The 15,561-nt window shown below is 46.6% G+C and overlaps 1 protein-coding gene across 2 annotated transcripts in view; it reads left to right on the top strand.

Annotated features, from left to right (window-relative positions):
• The window catches only part of LOC137432266 (AMP deaminase 1-like), a 42,135-nt gene that overhangs the window by 26,091 nt on the left and 483 nt on the right, over positions 1-15,561 (top strand). For both annotated transcript variants that reach the window (XM_068124049.2, XM_078782860.1), the window contains exons 9-14: positions 5,502-5,665; positions 5,856-5,982; positions 8,443-8,606; positions 9,157-9,277; positions 9,522-9,695; positions 15,230-15,340. In XM_068124049.2, coding sequence (XP_067980150.2) covers positions 5,502-5,665; positions 5,856-5,982; positions 8,443-8,606; positions 9,157-9,277; positions 9,522-9,695; positions 15,230-15,340 — 861 coding nt within the window. The remainder of the gene's footprint in view (positions 1-5,501; positions 5,666-5,855; positions 5,983-8,442; positions 8,607-9,156; positions 9,278-9,521; positions 9,696-15,229; positions 15,341-15,561) is intronic.

Below are 15,561 nucleotides of genomic sequence, written 5' to 3' on the forward strand. Positions count from 1 at the left end.
GCCATGTCGAGCAAAGGTCGCAGACGTTCCTTATCCGGAGAGACAGAGCCATGGGTCACGGTGTACCCCAGAAGATCTATGGTGCGTAGGGAGTATCGGCACTTATCCTCGTTCATAGTTAAGTGATACCGTTGCGCGACCTCAAGGAAGCGCTTCAGATTAGCGTCATGGTGCCCTTGGTCATATCCACAAACCGTAAGGTTATCGAGGTAGACGAAAACATCGGTTAAGTGCTCCCGCGCAACGAGGTCATCCATGGCCCTCTGGAAACAAGCGACCCCGTTCGTCACCCCAAAGGGCAATCGTGTAAATTGGTACAACCGCTGCCCCGACTCGAAAGCGGTATAGATACGATCCGCCCTAGAGATAGGGATCTGGTGGTACGCACTACGGAGATCGAGAGTACTATAGACCGAATACTGGGACACCTGTTGCACTAGCGCGTCCATCCCCGGAAGGGGGTAGGCATCCAGCTGTGTAAAGCGGTTAATCGTTTGGGAATAGTCGATTACCATGCGTTTGCGATGGGCCTCACTGCGCACCACTAAGACCTGGGCACGCCACGGTGACCTACTAGGTTCTATGATGCCGTCTTTCAAGAGCTGAGTCGTTTCGTCCGCAATGAATTGCATGTCCGCGCGGGAGTAGCGTCTCGATTTTACCGCGACAGGGGTACAGTCGGAGGTTAGATTGGGGAACAGCGAAAGCGGACGGACGTCCATTTGCGCTAGGGCGCACACCGTTAGCGCGTCGTCCGCCCCCACAACAAGAGTGTCAGGCCCACCGAACTCCATTACCAGACGTCCATGCAGCTTAAGAAAATCGTGTCCTAGCAGAATATCAGCACATAATGCGGGTAAAACCATAAGGTGTACATCAGGGAAAACCCGTCCCTTTAGCACTAGTTTCAATCGGCATTCCCCTTTTGTGCTAAGCCGGAGTCCCTGGGATGCCATGAAGATCCGTCGTGTAGACCGCCCGATCCGCCATCCATGCCTGAGCACAAGTCGCTGGTCGATAAAACTATCCGTAGATCCGGTGTCCACCAAGGCCTGAACACAATGGCCCTCAACCATAAGGGGAATAAGGGCTTGAGCCAGGCCAGACGAGGCAGCTGGGAGCGGGACTGAGCCCCCCGAATGGGTCGGACCAGCCTCGCGGGTGGATCCTACACCAGCAGCAGTTTTGCGATCGTGGCCGGAGTCTGCGTTGTCCATGGGGAATCCATTATCGTCATCAGAGGGCTTTCCCCAGCATTCCGGTGTTTCGCGATTCAAAATCCGATGAGAAAAGGCCTCAGTAGTATTTGACATCGCCTTTTGACACTCCTGGCAGATAAAGGCTTCCGTTGTAGCCGAAATCGCCTTTTTCGTTTGGTCGCTTTGACAAAAGGCTTCCGTAGTATTCGAAATCGCCTTTTTCGTTTGGTCGCTTTGACAAAAGGCTTCCGTAGTAGTATTCGAAATCGCCTTTTCCGTTTGGTCGCTTTGACAAAAGGCTTCCGTAGTATTCGAAAGCTGTTTCTTCCCTTGCGTGGCTCGAGGTTTGGCCAAGGACGCGGCCTTTGTCCCCGATGGAGAATGAGACGGTGGTGGCTTTCCGGTGGCGCCAGTCAAGGTTGTCTGAGCGCCCAGCGGGCCGCAGCGAGGGGCCCTCCCCTTCGAAGACGGGTAAGGCGCTGGGCTCGTGGGTTCTGCTACAAGCCCGTTCAAGGTTGCCGTGCCTGCGCGACCGCGGCTGCGCGAGTCGAAGGGCCGCGAGCCGCGTGCCGATTTCTTGCACACTTTCGCGTAATGTCCCTTTAGCGAGCACAAATGGCAAATAGCGTCACGTGCCGGACACACGACTCGGGCATGACGAGGCCCTCCACAAAAAAAACATGCGGCCCCGCGCAAGGCCTTGGGTCTGCTGGTCGTAACGGCAGCTGTCAGGGTAGGGTCATCCTCCGGAGCATCCCGGAGTTCAGCAGGCGGATCCACGTCCTCGTCAGTGGTCCTCTCCGGCCGGGCGTGTAGTGAGGTGCCCGCCAAAAGGCGCGTGCGATCATAGGCGTTCGATTGCATCCGCGCTTCAGTATACACCGTCGCTTGCTCAACCGCCGTAGCGAAGGTCAGGTCGGTCTTCTCCAAGAGTTTGAGACGTAGTTCCTGAGAGGAGACCCCTGCTATGAAGGCATCTAAAAGTCGATCATCTTTAGCCTGCTCGGGAGTCCGTGGCTGGGCGCTGTCCAGCATGAGCTGCCGGAGCTCCTGGGCGTAATGATCCATAGGCTCGTTGGGTTGCTGCCGTCGCGTCTGCAGCAAATAACGCGCATACACAGGGCTTTTTTCTTTTATATAAAGCCGCTTGAGCTCCGCGACGGTAAGATCATACGTCGTGCATTGAGCGACCGCGTGGTAGACCCGGTAGTCGATTTTTGAGTGTAATATTGCCAGCTTCGCGGCAGGCGTCGGAGCGGTATCAGGCTCATTAAAGAGATGCTCCAGTTGCTTGAGCCAGTGCTTGAGTTGCAAGCCTCCGTCCGTGGCTTGTGGGTCGGCGCTGAAAATGGACACCGTCAACGTCTTGTTGCCAGCCATGTCAGCACAACACTTAAATGCAATTAAGTGTTGTGGAAAACCATTCAGGTCCGCACAACTTTTAGTCCAACGGTTTGGTTTAATTGCATTTAGATCATCACATCATTCCTGTAAGTAGAAATACACAATAAGCATACGATGCGACATCTCATAAAGCCATTCATATCAGTCAATGCAAGCAAGCTAGATATTCTATAAAGGCGTACCATTAACGAGGCTACCGATGTAACATGTCACAAGGGAGAAGTCTCGGAGCACTGACACAGCAACGGGTCTTATAGGCACGCCCCTAGTGGGGACAACAATGACAGCGAGCAGCGAGCATCCCCACCCGGGTTCAGTACGGATACGATTTCACTACATAGCCGTTTGAGGTAAGGGAGGGGATGGAGGGGGAACAAACACCAGAAACGGATTTGACCAGACGCCACCAGGATTTGGAAGAGGGAGACAGATAAGAGAGTTCGGTCTTGAGAACGGAGAGATATTGTTTCCTGGCTCTCCTGAGGGTGGACACACACTTGTTTCGGGCTTTGTGAAAGGAAATGAGATTTCCTTCCGTTGGATTTGCTTTCCAGGAGACGAAGGCAAGTTGTTTCTGGGCAACAGCCTCACCACAAGATTCCGTGTACCATGGACGGGTACTTCATGGACCATGGACGGGACGGGACGTGTACCATGGACATGGACTTCAGGATGAGGCTGGTCTTGATGTCTTGACGGTGGATAACGGCAATTCCACCACCTCGGCCCCCCGAGCGTGGTTTATTGACGTAGGAATATCCATTGGGTGTGGTGAGGTTGAGTGTGTAGTAGTCCAGAGGTTGTTGCCAGGTTTCGGTGAGACAGAGAAAGTCCAGTTCGTTTTCCAGGATGTATTCCTTCAGGATGAGGCATTTGTTGTTGAGGGACCGGGTGTTGAACAGGGTGAGCTTTGAACAGCAGGGATGAATTCATGTGATTTAGCCAGGGTTCGTAGGCAGGAGGTGCGTTGTGTGTGCGTTGCTGCGTTGCTATGACCAGGTGCGCTGGGACGAAGAGTGAGAGTGTGTTGAGCCGACTAGAGGACGGGGATGGAGTGACCTGATTGCAAATATACAAACTTACGACCGGAGCCACGGTGAATGTACCTGGGTCGTCGTCGGAGTCCATTTGATTTGATGGCAGAGATGCATGATGGGGTGGAGCGGGTATTGAGCAGAAGGAGCCTTGCGGCGGAGTACCGCAGGGCCATGCCAGGCAGGAGCGGAGAGACGAGACGAGGCCAAGGTTGAGGAGGTGAAACAATGGTCCCAACCCACGGGAGCGGGCCCGAGGAAACGAAGGAGCCAGGTAGGTGAAGCCAGGAGCAGAGCCGGGACCAAGCAGAGGGCAGGCAGGAGCAAAGAGACGATCACGAGGCCAAGGTTGATCACGGCAAAGCGGCAAATGCAGCGGCACTCGACCGCCGCCGCTACAAATCTAGATCACGGCGGGAAACCGCCACCAAACCGCTGCGATGGTCACAACCCACGAGAGCGTGCCCGAGGAAACAGCGAGCAGGCGAAGGAGCCGGGCAGGCGAAGCAGGGAGCAGAGCCGGGGCTATGCAGAGGGCAGACTCAATGGCCAAAAAATCCACAAGACCACCAAAAAAGCAAGCAACTGACAGTGGCCCGGTCGAAGAAGCGGCGAGCATGTGACGCCTGCGTCCTCTTCATACCGGACCGGAAGCGGAAGTTCTCCGGAAGCGGAAGCATATATGTCCCGAGGCCACGCCTTGCCCCCGGGCGTGGCCGATCGGCCGAAAGGCGGGGCATGCATTTCAGTTCCCCGCCTGGACGCTCGCGCCACCCACTGGTGCGCGGAATTATTGACCCTTGTGCCCGCCACAACCCCATATTACGAGTTGTCTCTTCATGTGGTTTACTTTACGAGGCCATTATTTCGGGTTGTCGCTCCACAAATCAGCTGGGAGCTGGTAGGGACAATAATCAGTCCCAAGCACACTATTTCGATGAAACTTCACCACAACCTTCACCAACAAAGCTGTACCAACGTTTATTTCCTGGCATTTAAAAATATCGTGGTCTCTGGGGGTGGGGAGGGGGGGGGGGGGGAGCTTGTCCCCCAAAATGGTATTGTTCTGTTTGTTTGTTTAAATTCTTATGATTTTGTTGGTATGATTCTACATGCTGCCCTGTCTTCTAGCAACCATTGAAATTGGTTTAAAATACCTTTAGTCTGTGCAGTATACAGTTTGTTCTACCAGGTGAGCCCCAGGGGTTTGCCCCTATGTATCCTCGATGCTCCACTGTACTTGCGATCTGTTTTTAAAATTCCCTCTAGATGATGGACCCAGATTGCCTATATTATATTCCCATCAGGAAGCGACTCATTGTTACCCAGCAACGCCGGGTACTTTTGCTAGTATATATATAAAATGAGTCATGCATGCAAGTTCCTCCCATTGGTTGGACAGTTTGCCTGACTCCGCCCACAATTTCTATCTTTTACAATTCACCATTTAGAACCCTTGAGCATTTACTCTTCAGAACCCTTTCTCTCAAGCATCGCTTTTACCGCGGAGATTATGCAGGTTTCATATCATTTCTGACTATTTTGTCTTAAAATCGTGACGGTTTCCGTGAAGTTGGAGGTGTATGTGTGTGTGTGCGTGTGTGTCTGACTAGGGTGATGACGCAATCACCCTGCATGTAATGTGCCTCATATCCCTTATTCCTCCAGGTCTCTATTTTGTCCCTCCACCTTGCTGTTGCTGTGTTTCCCTCCTCTCTTTCTGCTGCTCCTTTTGCTCCGTTATGTTTTGATCTGTACGATTTTTTTTTCCTTCCTGTCTGATGATGTCGATTTCTTGAAACCCAAGGTGGCAGTTGTTGTAGGTCCGGTTAAAATTAATCAGGTGCTACGTTTGGTTCTCCAGGAGGTAGCTTCAGACTTGGAGGACAGTCGGTACCAGCATGCTGAGCCCCGTCTTTCCATCTACGGTCGCTCACCGGACGAGTGGACCTCTTTGGCGTCTTGGTTCCTCAAGTTCCGTGTACATTCGCCAAACATCCGTTGGATGATACAAGTTCCCCGGATCTAGTGAGTCTTGGATCCATAAACGTGTCAAAATAAGGAACTTGTTGTTCAAGTGATTGTGCGTTGTGAAGTTTGAAATCATTTAAAATTTTATAAACATCCAGATAGATATTTTAACATATAATAACTATCGATATAAGTAACTCCAACATCCCCTCCACCACATTCATTTGGCTGTTTGTGCCGTTTGCAGTGACATTTTCCGATCAAAGAATCTCGTGTCAAGCTTTGGAGATAAGCTCAATAATATATTTCTGCCCCTCTTCGAAGCCACTATTAACCCACAGAAGCATAAGAAGCTGCATGTCTTCTTGAAGCACGTGAGTCATATCAGTTAAATTCTTCTTCTTCTTCTTCCAAAGCAGCACGTGGCTGTGAGTGGTATCATTTGCTGGGGGGCGTGGCTGTGCCACTGATGCAACGCCCCCTGTAGGTTAGAGCAGTAATTTTGGAATTTGTTCAGGGTGCCGGCGATGACTGGCCCAACTCTTCACATTGGTTGAATTGAGTTCGGCTCTCGCAAGTCTCTGTCCTGGTATCAACAATCCGCTGGACGAAGCAAATTGACTGAAATGGGGATTGTCGATTTTTTTTTTTTTTTTTTTTTATGCAAGATCGAGGCTCGTGTAAGAGCTAACATTAATCACAAAAAGACAAACTGACACATAAAACACAAGATAAAGGGAGCGGGAGACAAGATGGGGAGAGAGATGGAAGCACACAAGTACAACATTTGAGAGCAGGGACATCGGGAGATCTGTGGGAGGGAGAGGGCTTGGGGGGAGGAGGCGCGGTATTAATTTTCACGTAAATCAAATTGTAAATTTCATTCACGAGCAACGGTACCCGCCCCACGGGCGGGGCTACAATTGGGAGGCCCAAATGAAAAGGCAAAATATCAGAAATTGAAGGTTTTATTTTATTTTAAACGATTCATATAAACATCCGTTGAATCATATCACACGCAAATCATCAAAATCTAAACAGTATCTATCTATAATTCCACTAATCTCTGTGTGTGTGTGTGTGTGTATGTCTGTGTGTGTGTTTGTTTGTCTGTGACCGCTGTTTCTCGACAACCACGGGTCCGATATACTTGCAACTTGCCAGGTATATTGCTGGGGACCCGAGGATGTGCCTTTTCAAGGTTTGAAATTAATCGGACAAGTAGTTACCGAGCTATGTCCAAAAAACGATTCAACCAATCAGAGAGCAGCGAGCTATCACGTGTGCCGAATGTGGCGAACAGACTCTGCCTCGGACGGCACATTTGAGAGCGTATTCATTTATTTCACGTTGGCAAACTATGTTGGCGTTAAACTATGTTTTAAAACTAATTAAAACTAATTTGCGATTCATCGTAACTGCGATTTGCGACCTTCCGGACAGTGAAGACTTCACTTCCGGCAGCCAATCACAGAACGCGTTGTTGCGAGCCGAGCCGAGCGCGTGCGCCATTACGGTTCGTAATTCGATTTCTTCCGGAGAAAATAATAATTTCTCGATTTCTTATGCGCATTATTTCTCCCAGAGCGAAGGGCGGAAGCGAAGAGCGTTGTTTTTTTTGTTTACGGGCGTACGGGCGTACGGGCGGGGTAGAGCGTACGGGTAGCGTTTTTTTTTTTTTTTTGGCAAGGAACGGGCACCCACGTACGGGCATGCCCTAGTCTATCTATAATTCCAGTAATCTCTGTGTGTTTGTTTGTCTGTGACCGCTGTTTCTCGATAACCACGGGTCCGATATACTTTAAACTTGCCAGGTATATTGCTGGGGACCTGAGGATGTGCCTTTTCAAGGTTTCATATTAATCGGACAAGTAGTTACCGAGCTATGTCCAAAAAACGATTCAACCAATCAGAGAGCAACGAGCTATCACGTGTGCCGAACGTGCCGAACAGACTCTGCCTCGGACGGCACATTTGAGAGCGTATTCATTTATTTCACGTTGGCAAACTATGTTGGCGTTAAACTATGTTTTAAAACTAATTAAAACTAATTTGCGATTCTTTCGCTTTCCTGCGCGTTTGTGCACGCTATGGCGATTTCTTTACCAAACTCCGCAAGCCGTTCGCTTTGGACCAAACCATTTCATGTAAATAGAGGGGGGGGGGGGGGGGGGGATTGTCACCGTACTCGCAAGCCGTTCACTTTGGACCAAACCATTTCATGTAAATAGAGGGGGGGGGGGGATTGTCACCGTACTCGCAAGCGGTTCGCTTTGGACCAAACCATTTCATGTAAATAGAGGGGGGGGGATTGTCACCGTACTCGCAAGCCGTTCGCTTTGGCTTTGCGAATGGACCAAACCATTTCATGTAAATAGAGGGGGGGGGATATAATTTTAGATATATATATAGTACGGGCATGCCCTAGTTTGTAGAATTTCAATAAAAGCCACATCACTGTTCATATCAGTAAATATTATTCCATCGTGTTTGGAAATTGGAAAAATTGGAAAATTGGAAAAACAATGCAGCCTATTTTACTCCAGGGGGTCCCAGGATTACCCACCCAAAATTTCGTTGCAATTGGTTCAGCCGTTTTTACGGTACCTGGGAACAGACAGACAGACGGACAGACGGACGGACGGACATTTGGTGAATTCTAGTAAGATGTTCACGGCAGGCACGGAGGCACGGAAATTTGATAATATTGTCGTCATTATTCTCTCTCCCCCTGTATAACGAGTGTGACATTACTTTTAGAAAGACGATTGGGTCTTTTATACAAAACGTGACCTGCAGTCATTTACATATTAACACCATCTCGGTTTGTCCAGGTGACAGGTTTTGACAGCGTTGATGATGAGTCCAAGCACAGCGGTCATATGTTTTCCACCAAAAGTCCCAAACCAGATGAGTGGACCACAGAGAAAAACCCTTCGTACACCTATTACATGTACTATATGTACAGCAACATCATGGTGCTCAACAACCTCCGCAGGTGAGAATGAAAGCAAAATACAACCAAAATGGCTCTCGCTGGAGCACATACCTCCGCCAGGTATACCGATAGGCCGGATCTGCACCAGTACCTGAACCAGAATCGAATTGCCTTGTTCTTGTCACCTACCCAACTGATCCACCAAGTTTCAGCTATAACGTTTTGAAATATCATGCTATATATCGTTTTTGGCCTGATCTCTCAAAGGTGAAGAATCACTTTAACAATTAAATAATTATCATATCCGGATCTTCATCAACATCGAATCAAGAATATTCTCAAGTGCTCATCCACATATTACATACTTAAAGGGTCGTTTTGACGTGGAAGTCGATAATGTATGTTGTGAATATGATGCATTGGGGAGGGGAGAGAGAACAGTTAATGATATTGGGAATTCCCCATCTCACATCCTTATTTCCTTTAACTGATTTGTCCTCATGAACACTTCTACGATCTCCGCTGAGATTTCCACAACTTACAAACTTGTTGTGGCTCCGAAAAGTGCATTAGGTTTGATGAACGTTAACACAAGATGTTTACCTTGCAGAGAAAGGGGGATGAACACGTACCAGTTCCGACCTCACTGTGGAGAGGCTGGAGCTGTAACTCACCTCCTCGCAGCTTTCATGACGTCCGATAACATCTCTCATGGTCTCAACCTAAAGAAGGTACCGGAAGAGGGACCACTGCATGTGCATCGAGCGTCGGGATACAATGCCTCTCTAGGTAAACTTTTAGTACACCAGTGCATTATTCCGACACGTCTCGAAGGTCGGTCACCACCAATCTGAGGATGAACCAATCTGAGGATGAGCGCGAGTGTACAGCCTGGTCACCTGGTCGAGATTTCACAAACCTCAAACATAAGCTGTGAATTTTAACGACCACCTGTGTGTGCACCTCATTCCGCAGAGTCCGGTACTGCAGTACCTCTTCTACCTGGCTCAGATACCCATTGCAATGTCCCCGCTAAGCAACAACAGCCTCTTTCTCGAGTACGCCAAGAATCCACTCCCAGAGTTTCTCCAGAAAGGTCTTTGCATCTCGCTATCCACCGACGACCCCATGCAATTCCACTACACAAAGGTGAGCAACCGGGACTCGCTTCCTGGAATCGATTATCATGCGATATTCATAGAGATACTTTAATAACGGTTACATTGATCGTAGTACCTGTGTGGGCACAACTGTGGTGTAATGCTGAGGACAATGGCATCTCAGAGGTTGCAGGTTCAAATCTGGCTGAAGGTAGGATTGTGAATGATATGATTCCGACATTTCTGGAAACTGATCTTTTTTTTTTTTTAATATTGGATTGCTGACAACCCAACTAGTTCACTAATCTTACTATAATTCACCAAATGTCCGTCTGTCCGTCCGTTCGAAGGTACCGCAAAAACGGCTGAACCGATCGCAACGAAATTTTGGGTGGGTAATCCTGGGACCCCCTGGAGTAAAATAGGGGATATTCTTTTTCCAATTTCAGCTTTGGTCTCCAGCATTTTCAGGTTTGGACTCCCGCATAACGTTATTTTCCCGGGTACCGCACAAACGGCTGCACCGATCGCAACCTGACGAATGAAAACACACAGTTAAAAATAATGACCTCGGACAAAGACCTTTTATAAGGACATGGGTTGAATCCCTGCTTGAGAGAATGCCAACTAGTGCAGCAGATAAACACAAAAATTGTGCATTTTATGAGAAAAGCATGAAATTTCTAACATAGTTAGTGCATACCATAAGGTTTATTTTCAGATGTGGAGGGAAGTCACATTTGACCTCTGAGAACCGTGAGAGGTCAAATCCAAAATGGCCGCCAGTCCACCGAGTCCAATGTTCAAACGCGCTTAATTCTGGAACCAAATAGTGTAGAAAAACATTATAGGTGTCATTTCCAACTAAATTGGGGATGCCCAGAGGTGAATGATGCTTTCAATGAACTCCTAGGCATGCCAAGTGAGGTCAGTGAAGGCTCAATGTTACTGCTAGAGCGATTTGTGGTGCTGATGTACGACCGAACCAGTGAGAGCACGGAAGTGAATTATGCCAGGAAACAGCTCTTCACACAGAAGTGTAGAACTCTAGAGAACATTCCTCCAACCCAGGCAACACTCAAGCAGCACATCAAGCACACTTGCTACCAGGCCAACTGTTGTAACCAGGCATTGGTCATGGATCCAGGGATGCCAGACCCACCTGACTGGGGCTGGACAAAGGAGACAACTGGGTGGCAGCCTCTTTGGACCACTCTTCCTGAAGCATCAAAATCGTGCCATGAATTGATCGACTGTGGCTGCAAGAAAGGGTGCACTGGACGCTGCAACTGTGCCAAAGCTGCATTCAAGTGCATTGCACTGTGCTTCTGTTCTCGAGACTGTTAGATTTGACCATTACCAATTTTCATCATTGCACTTGATTTAATGTAAGCTTTGGTGGACATACTTGGTTAACTACAGTTATTTTTTCAGAGGTTATTGCATCATTCCTTGCAGTGTAAACACTTTTTTTTCATCATTTCTGGTCTTTGGGTGTTCTGTACCTATCCCTGTACCTGAAAAAATTAAGTTTTAAAAGTTCAAATGAACTTTTTCCAATAGCAGTTCCAACTGCAGTATCATAAAAATAGATATTTAACGTAATTTGACCTTGACCGTGACCTAAATGCATGTCCTTGAGTTCTGGCGATCTCAAAAGTATCACCAAATGAATGGGCACCCCCAATTTAGTTGGAAATGACACCTATAAGCGCGTTTGAACATTAGACCCGGTGGACTGGCGGCCATTTTGGATTTGACCTCTCACGGTCCTCAGAGGTCAAATCTGACTTCCCTCCACATCTGAAAATAAACCTTATGGTATGCACTAACTATGTTAGAAATTTCATGCTCGTCTCATAAAATGCACAATTTTTGTGTTTATCTGCTGCACTAGTTGGCATTCTCTCAAGCAGGGATTCAACCCATGTCCTTATAAAAGGTCTTTGTCCGAGGTCATTATTTTTAACTGTGTGTTTTCATTTGTGTTCCCAAAAGACCCTGAAGACCCAAAGCACCTCAAAGGCCCAAAATACCCTTAAAGGCCCAGAGGATCCAAAAGACCCAAATGGCCCTGAAGACCCAAAACACCATGAAACCCAAAAGACCACCCGAAATGGTCAAAGATGCCTACCCCTCTGAAACGACGCGCGCCTCACCACGCTAGTACTTTTAAAGATCTACAATGCATTTTTTGGGCGTTGTTATGTTTTTCACTGTTCAATGCAAATGTAGTGCTTAAATTGCTCTAATTGATGACTTGTACGGTAAGTGCAGGTCATGTTTTTGTGTTTCAATTTAGAAATGGCTCCAAAGAAAGAGAAGTTCCATGTTGATGGGGATATTAAAAATCGAATTGCTTGTCTTTGTCAAGCGGGCAAGACGTATTTGAAATCCACAAGCTGCTGAAGAAAAGAACATCTCTATTTCTCTGCCGACCATGAAGAGAACAAGAAAGAGCAATCAGATTGTAGACCCTTGCTAGGATGTGTTTTGTGTTTTTTTTATGGCTTTTGTGTTAAAACAAACATGGCGGCCGAACGACGTGACCGATGACGTCATCTGTTTTCTGCACCAATTTATCAATAGATGACGCTCAACAAATTTCATCTTGATCGTCCTGTACTTTGCAGTATGCAGTATGCTTTGCAGAAACCTATGACATCATCATTAACATATTTTATTCCCCACTAGGGCATGCCCGTACTATATATATATCTAAAATTATATCCCCCCCCTCTATTTACATGAAATGGTTTGGTCCATTCGCAAAGCCAAAGCGAACGGCTTGCGAGTACGGTGACAATCCCCCCCTCTATTTACATGAAATGGTTTGGTCCAAAGCGAACGGCTTGCGAGTACGGTGACAATCCCCCCCCTCTATTTACATGAAATGGTTTGGTCCAAAGCGAACGGCTTGCGAGTACGGTGACAATCCCCCCCCTCTATTTACATGAAATGGTTTGGTCCAAAGCGAACGGCTTGCGGAGTTTGGTAAAGAAATCGCCATAGCGTGCACAAACGCGCAGGAAAGCGAAAGAATCGCAAATTAGTTTTAATTAGTTTTAAAACATAGTTTAACGCCAACATAGTTTGCCAACGTGAAATAAATGAATACGCTCTCAAATGTGCCGTCCGAGGCAGAGTCTGTTCGGCACGTTCGGCACACGTGATAGCTCGCTGCTCTCTGATTGGTTGAATCGTTTTTTGGACATAGCTCGGTAACTACTTGTCCGATTAATATGAAACCTTGAAAAGGCACATCCTCAGGTCCCCAGCAATATACCTGGCAAGTTTAAAGTATATCGGACCCGTGGTTGTCGAGAAACAGCGGTCACAGACAAACAAACACACAGAGATTACTGGAATTATAGATAGATGGAGAGCCATGTCTCAATTTTTTCTGTGCAGCCCTTCTTCCTTGTTGTGTAGTGGAACCAGTTTTCTGGAACTGTAGACCTATTACCCTCGCCAGAGGAGAGGGTATTGCATTGAGTCCGTTTGTTTGTCTGTCTGTCTGTTTGTCTGTACAGAATAAATCATATTCTCCATAACCGTTGGTCCGATTGACAGGAAATTTTCACCATAGGTGCAACTCCACCTGTATAATTTTAAAATGATAATTATGACGTCATCGGTCACGTGGTTCGGCCGCCATCTTGGAAAAACGGAAAAACTTTGCACCTCTATATCTCCGAAAGTGCTGAATAGAAAAAATTGAGACATGGCTCATTGTAAAGAATTCTCCATGGGGAATAAAATGTTAGTGATGACGTCATCGGGCACGTGGTTCGGACGCCATCTTTGAAAAACTGAAAAACTTAGCACCTCTATATCTCCGAAAGTGCTGAATAGAAAAAATTGAGACATGGCTTATTGTAAAGAACTCTCCATGGGGAATAAAATATGTTAATGATGATGTCATAGGTGCCTCCATTATGATGTCATAATTCGACAAGTACAAAACTTCATCCGATAAAGATAATTTCTTGAGCATAATCTAGGAATAAATTAGTTTAGAAACAAATAATGATGACGTCATCGGTCACGTGGTTCGGCCACCATATTTTTAATTCCGGCAAGTCTTCGGTCTCTGATTTTTCATTTGTTTGTCCGCACAGAATAAATATGATTTTGTCTGCAACCATTGGTCTGATTGACAGGAAATTTTCACCATATGTGCAACTCCACCTGTAGAATTTTTTAAATGATAATTATGACGTCATAGGTCACGTGGTTCGGCCGCCATCTTGGATAAACCAAAAAACTTTGCACCTCTATCTCCAAAAGTGCTGAATAGAAAATATTGAGACATGGCTCATTGCAAATAACTCTCCATAGGGAATAAAATATGTTAATGACGATGTCACAGGTGCCTCCATTACGACGTCATAATTCGAAAAGTTCAAAACTTCATCCGATCAAGATGAAATTTCTTGAGCATAATCTAGGAATAAATTACACGTGGTTCAGCCGCCATATTTGTTTTCACACAAAAGCCTTAAAAACCACTGAAAATACATCCGGGCGAGGGTTTGCAATCTCCGATTGCTCTTTTTCTTGTTTTGTTCGTCATGTGACTGACAAGTTTAGTTTAAGGTTTCGGCATGGAGACTGTCTGGAATCTCGAGATAGTTACGTGTGTTGGCGAGTTTCCATGTCGTCTTTTTACAGTGTCTAAATCATCAAAATTTATTAAACCTGTTATTTTAAAAGTTCTGTTGTGGATTTTGAGCTGTAAATTCACCCTCCAGCAAAACCAAATTCCTATGGTAAACTCAACAACCGTGCAGCCTCATGGGGAGATGAGGAATGACAAATGAATTAATCAATACCACATCAATACGAGAGTTACCTACCTACCGACCCCACAGTTTGTGGCTTATAACCAGAAGAGCACTCGGTAGGGAGCATACCTCCGTCAGGCTGAACAGTTTACGTTTTGTATCCCACTGATAGGCAGGATCTGGATTCGGACCTGAACCAAAATATAATAACAATTCATTTATTTTTTATTTATTTATTTGTTCGGCTTGTTCTCGTCACCGAACCAACTCCTCCACCTAGTTTTGTCATAACTCGTCCATAACATTTTTAAATATCATGTTATGTGTCACTTTTTGCCCGATCTCTCAATGGTGAAGAATTACTTATAAGTTAAATAATCCTCGTATCCGAATCCATATTCAGATCTTCACCAAAATCGAATCTATATGTCCTCGTCACACGCACAACCGGTCCACCAAGTTTCATCCAAATCCGTCCATAATTTTTTGAGATATCCTGCTGTGTATCTTTTTTGGCCCCATCTCCCAATGGTGAAGAATCACTTGAATTCTAGTAGCCGAATCCAGATCTTCACCAAAATCTCATCATTTCATTCTTGTCACATACACAACCTGTCCAACAAATTTCGTTTGAATCCATGCAACATTTTGAGATATCTTGTTCACAGACAGACATGGGTGAAAACATAACCTCCATCCACCTTCGGTGGCGGAGGTAGTAAATAATTTTGACCTTGGCCAGTGCATGCCGAACACTGTGTACTTGGCAAGCATGGCGTTTCTTTTACGTCCACAGGAACCCCTGATGGAAGAATACGCCATCGCTGCTCAAGTGTGGAAACTGAGCACGTGCGACATGTGTGAGATTTCACGGAACAGTGTTCTACAGAGCGCTTACTCCCACGAGGTATGGATTGCTCAAACAGATTTCTCCCTCCACACTCGTTCAAAATTACCGATCTATTCTCTGCCTTTGTCCACCTCTCCCACCTGTAGAATCACCCGCGCATCGATCTTTTCCTACCCTTCCCTCCAAAGCACGAATAATCAGAACCACATCGAACAATTTACACGTGTCCATCTGCAAAACTGCAAACTGTTCAATGTAGAAAAGTTTTCAAAAACAAT

The sequence above is a fragment of the Myxine glutinosa genome, chromosome 8 (assembly GCF_964187855.1).
Source record: "Myxine glutinosa chromosome 8, kmMyxGlut1.1, whole genome shotgun sequence".
Taxonomy (NCBI): domain Eukaryota; kingdom Metazoa; phylum Chordata; class Myxini; order Myxiniformes; family Myxinidae; genus Myxine; species Myxine glutinosa.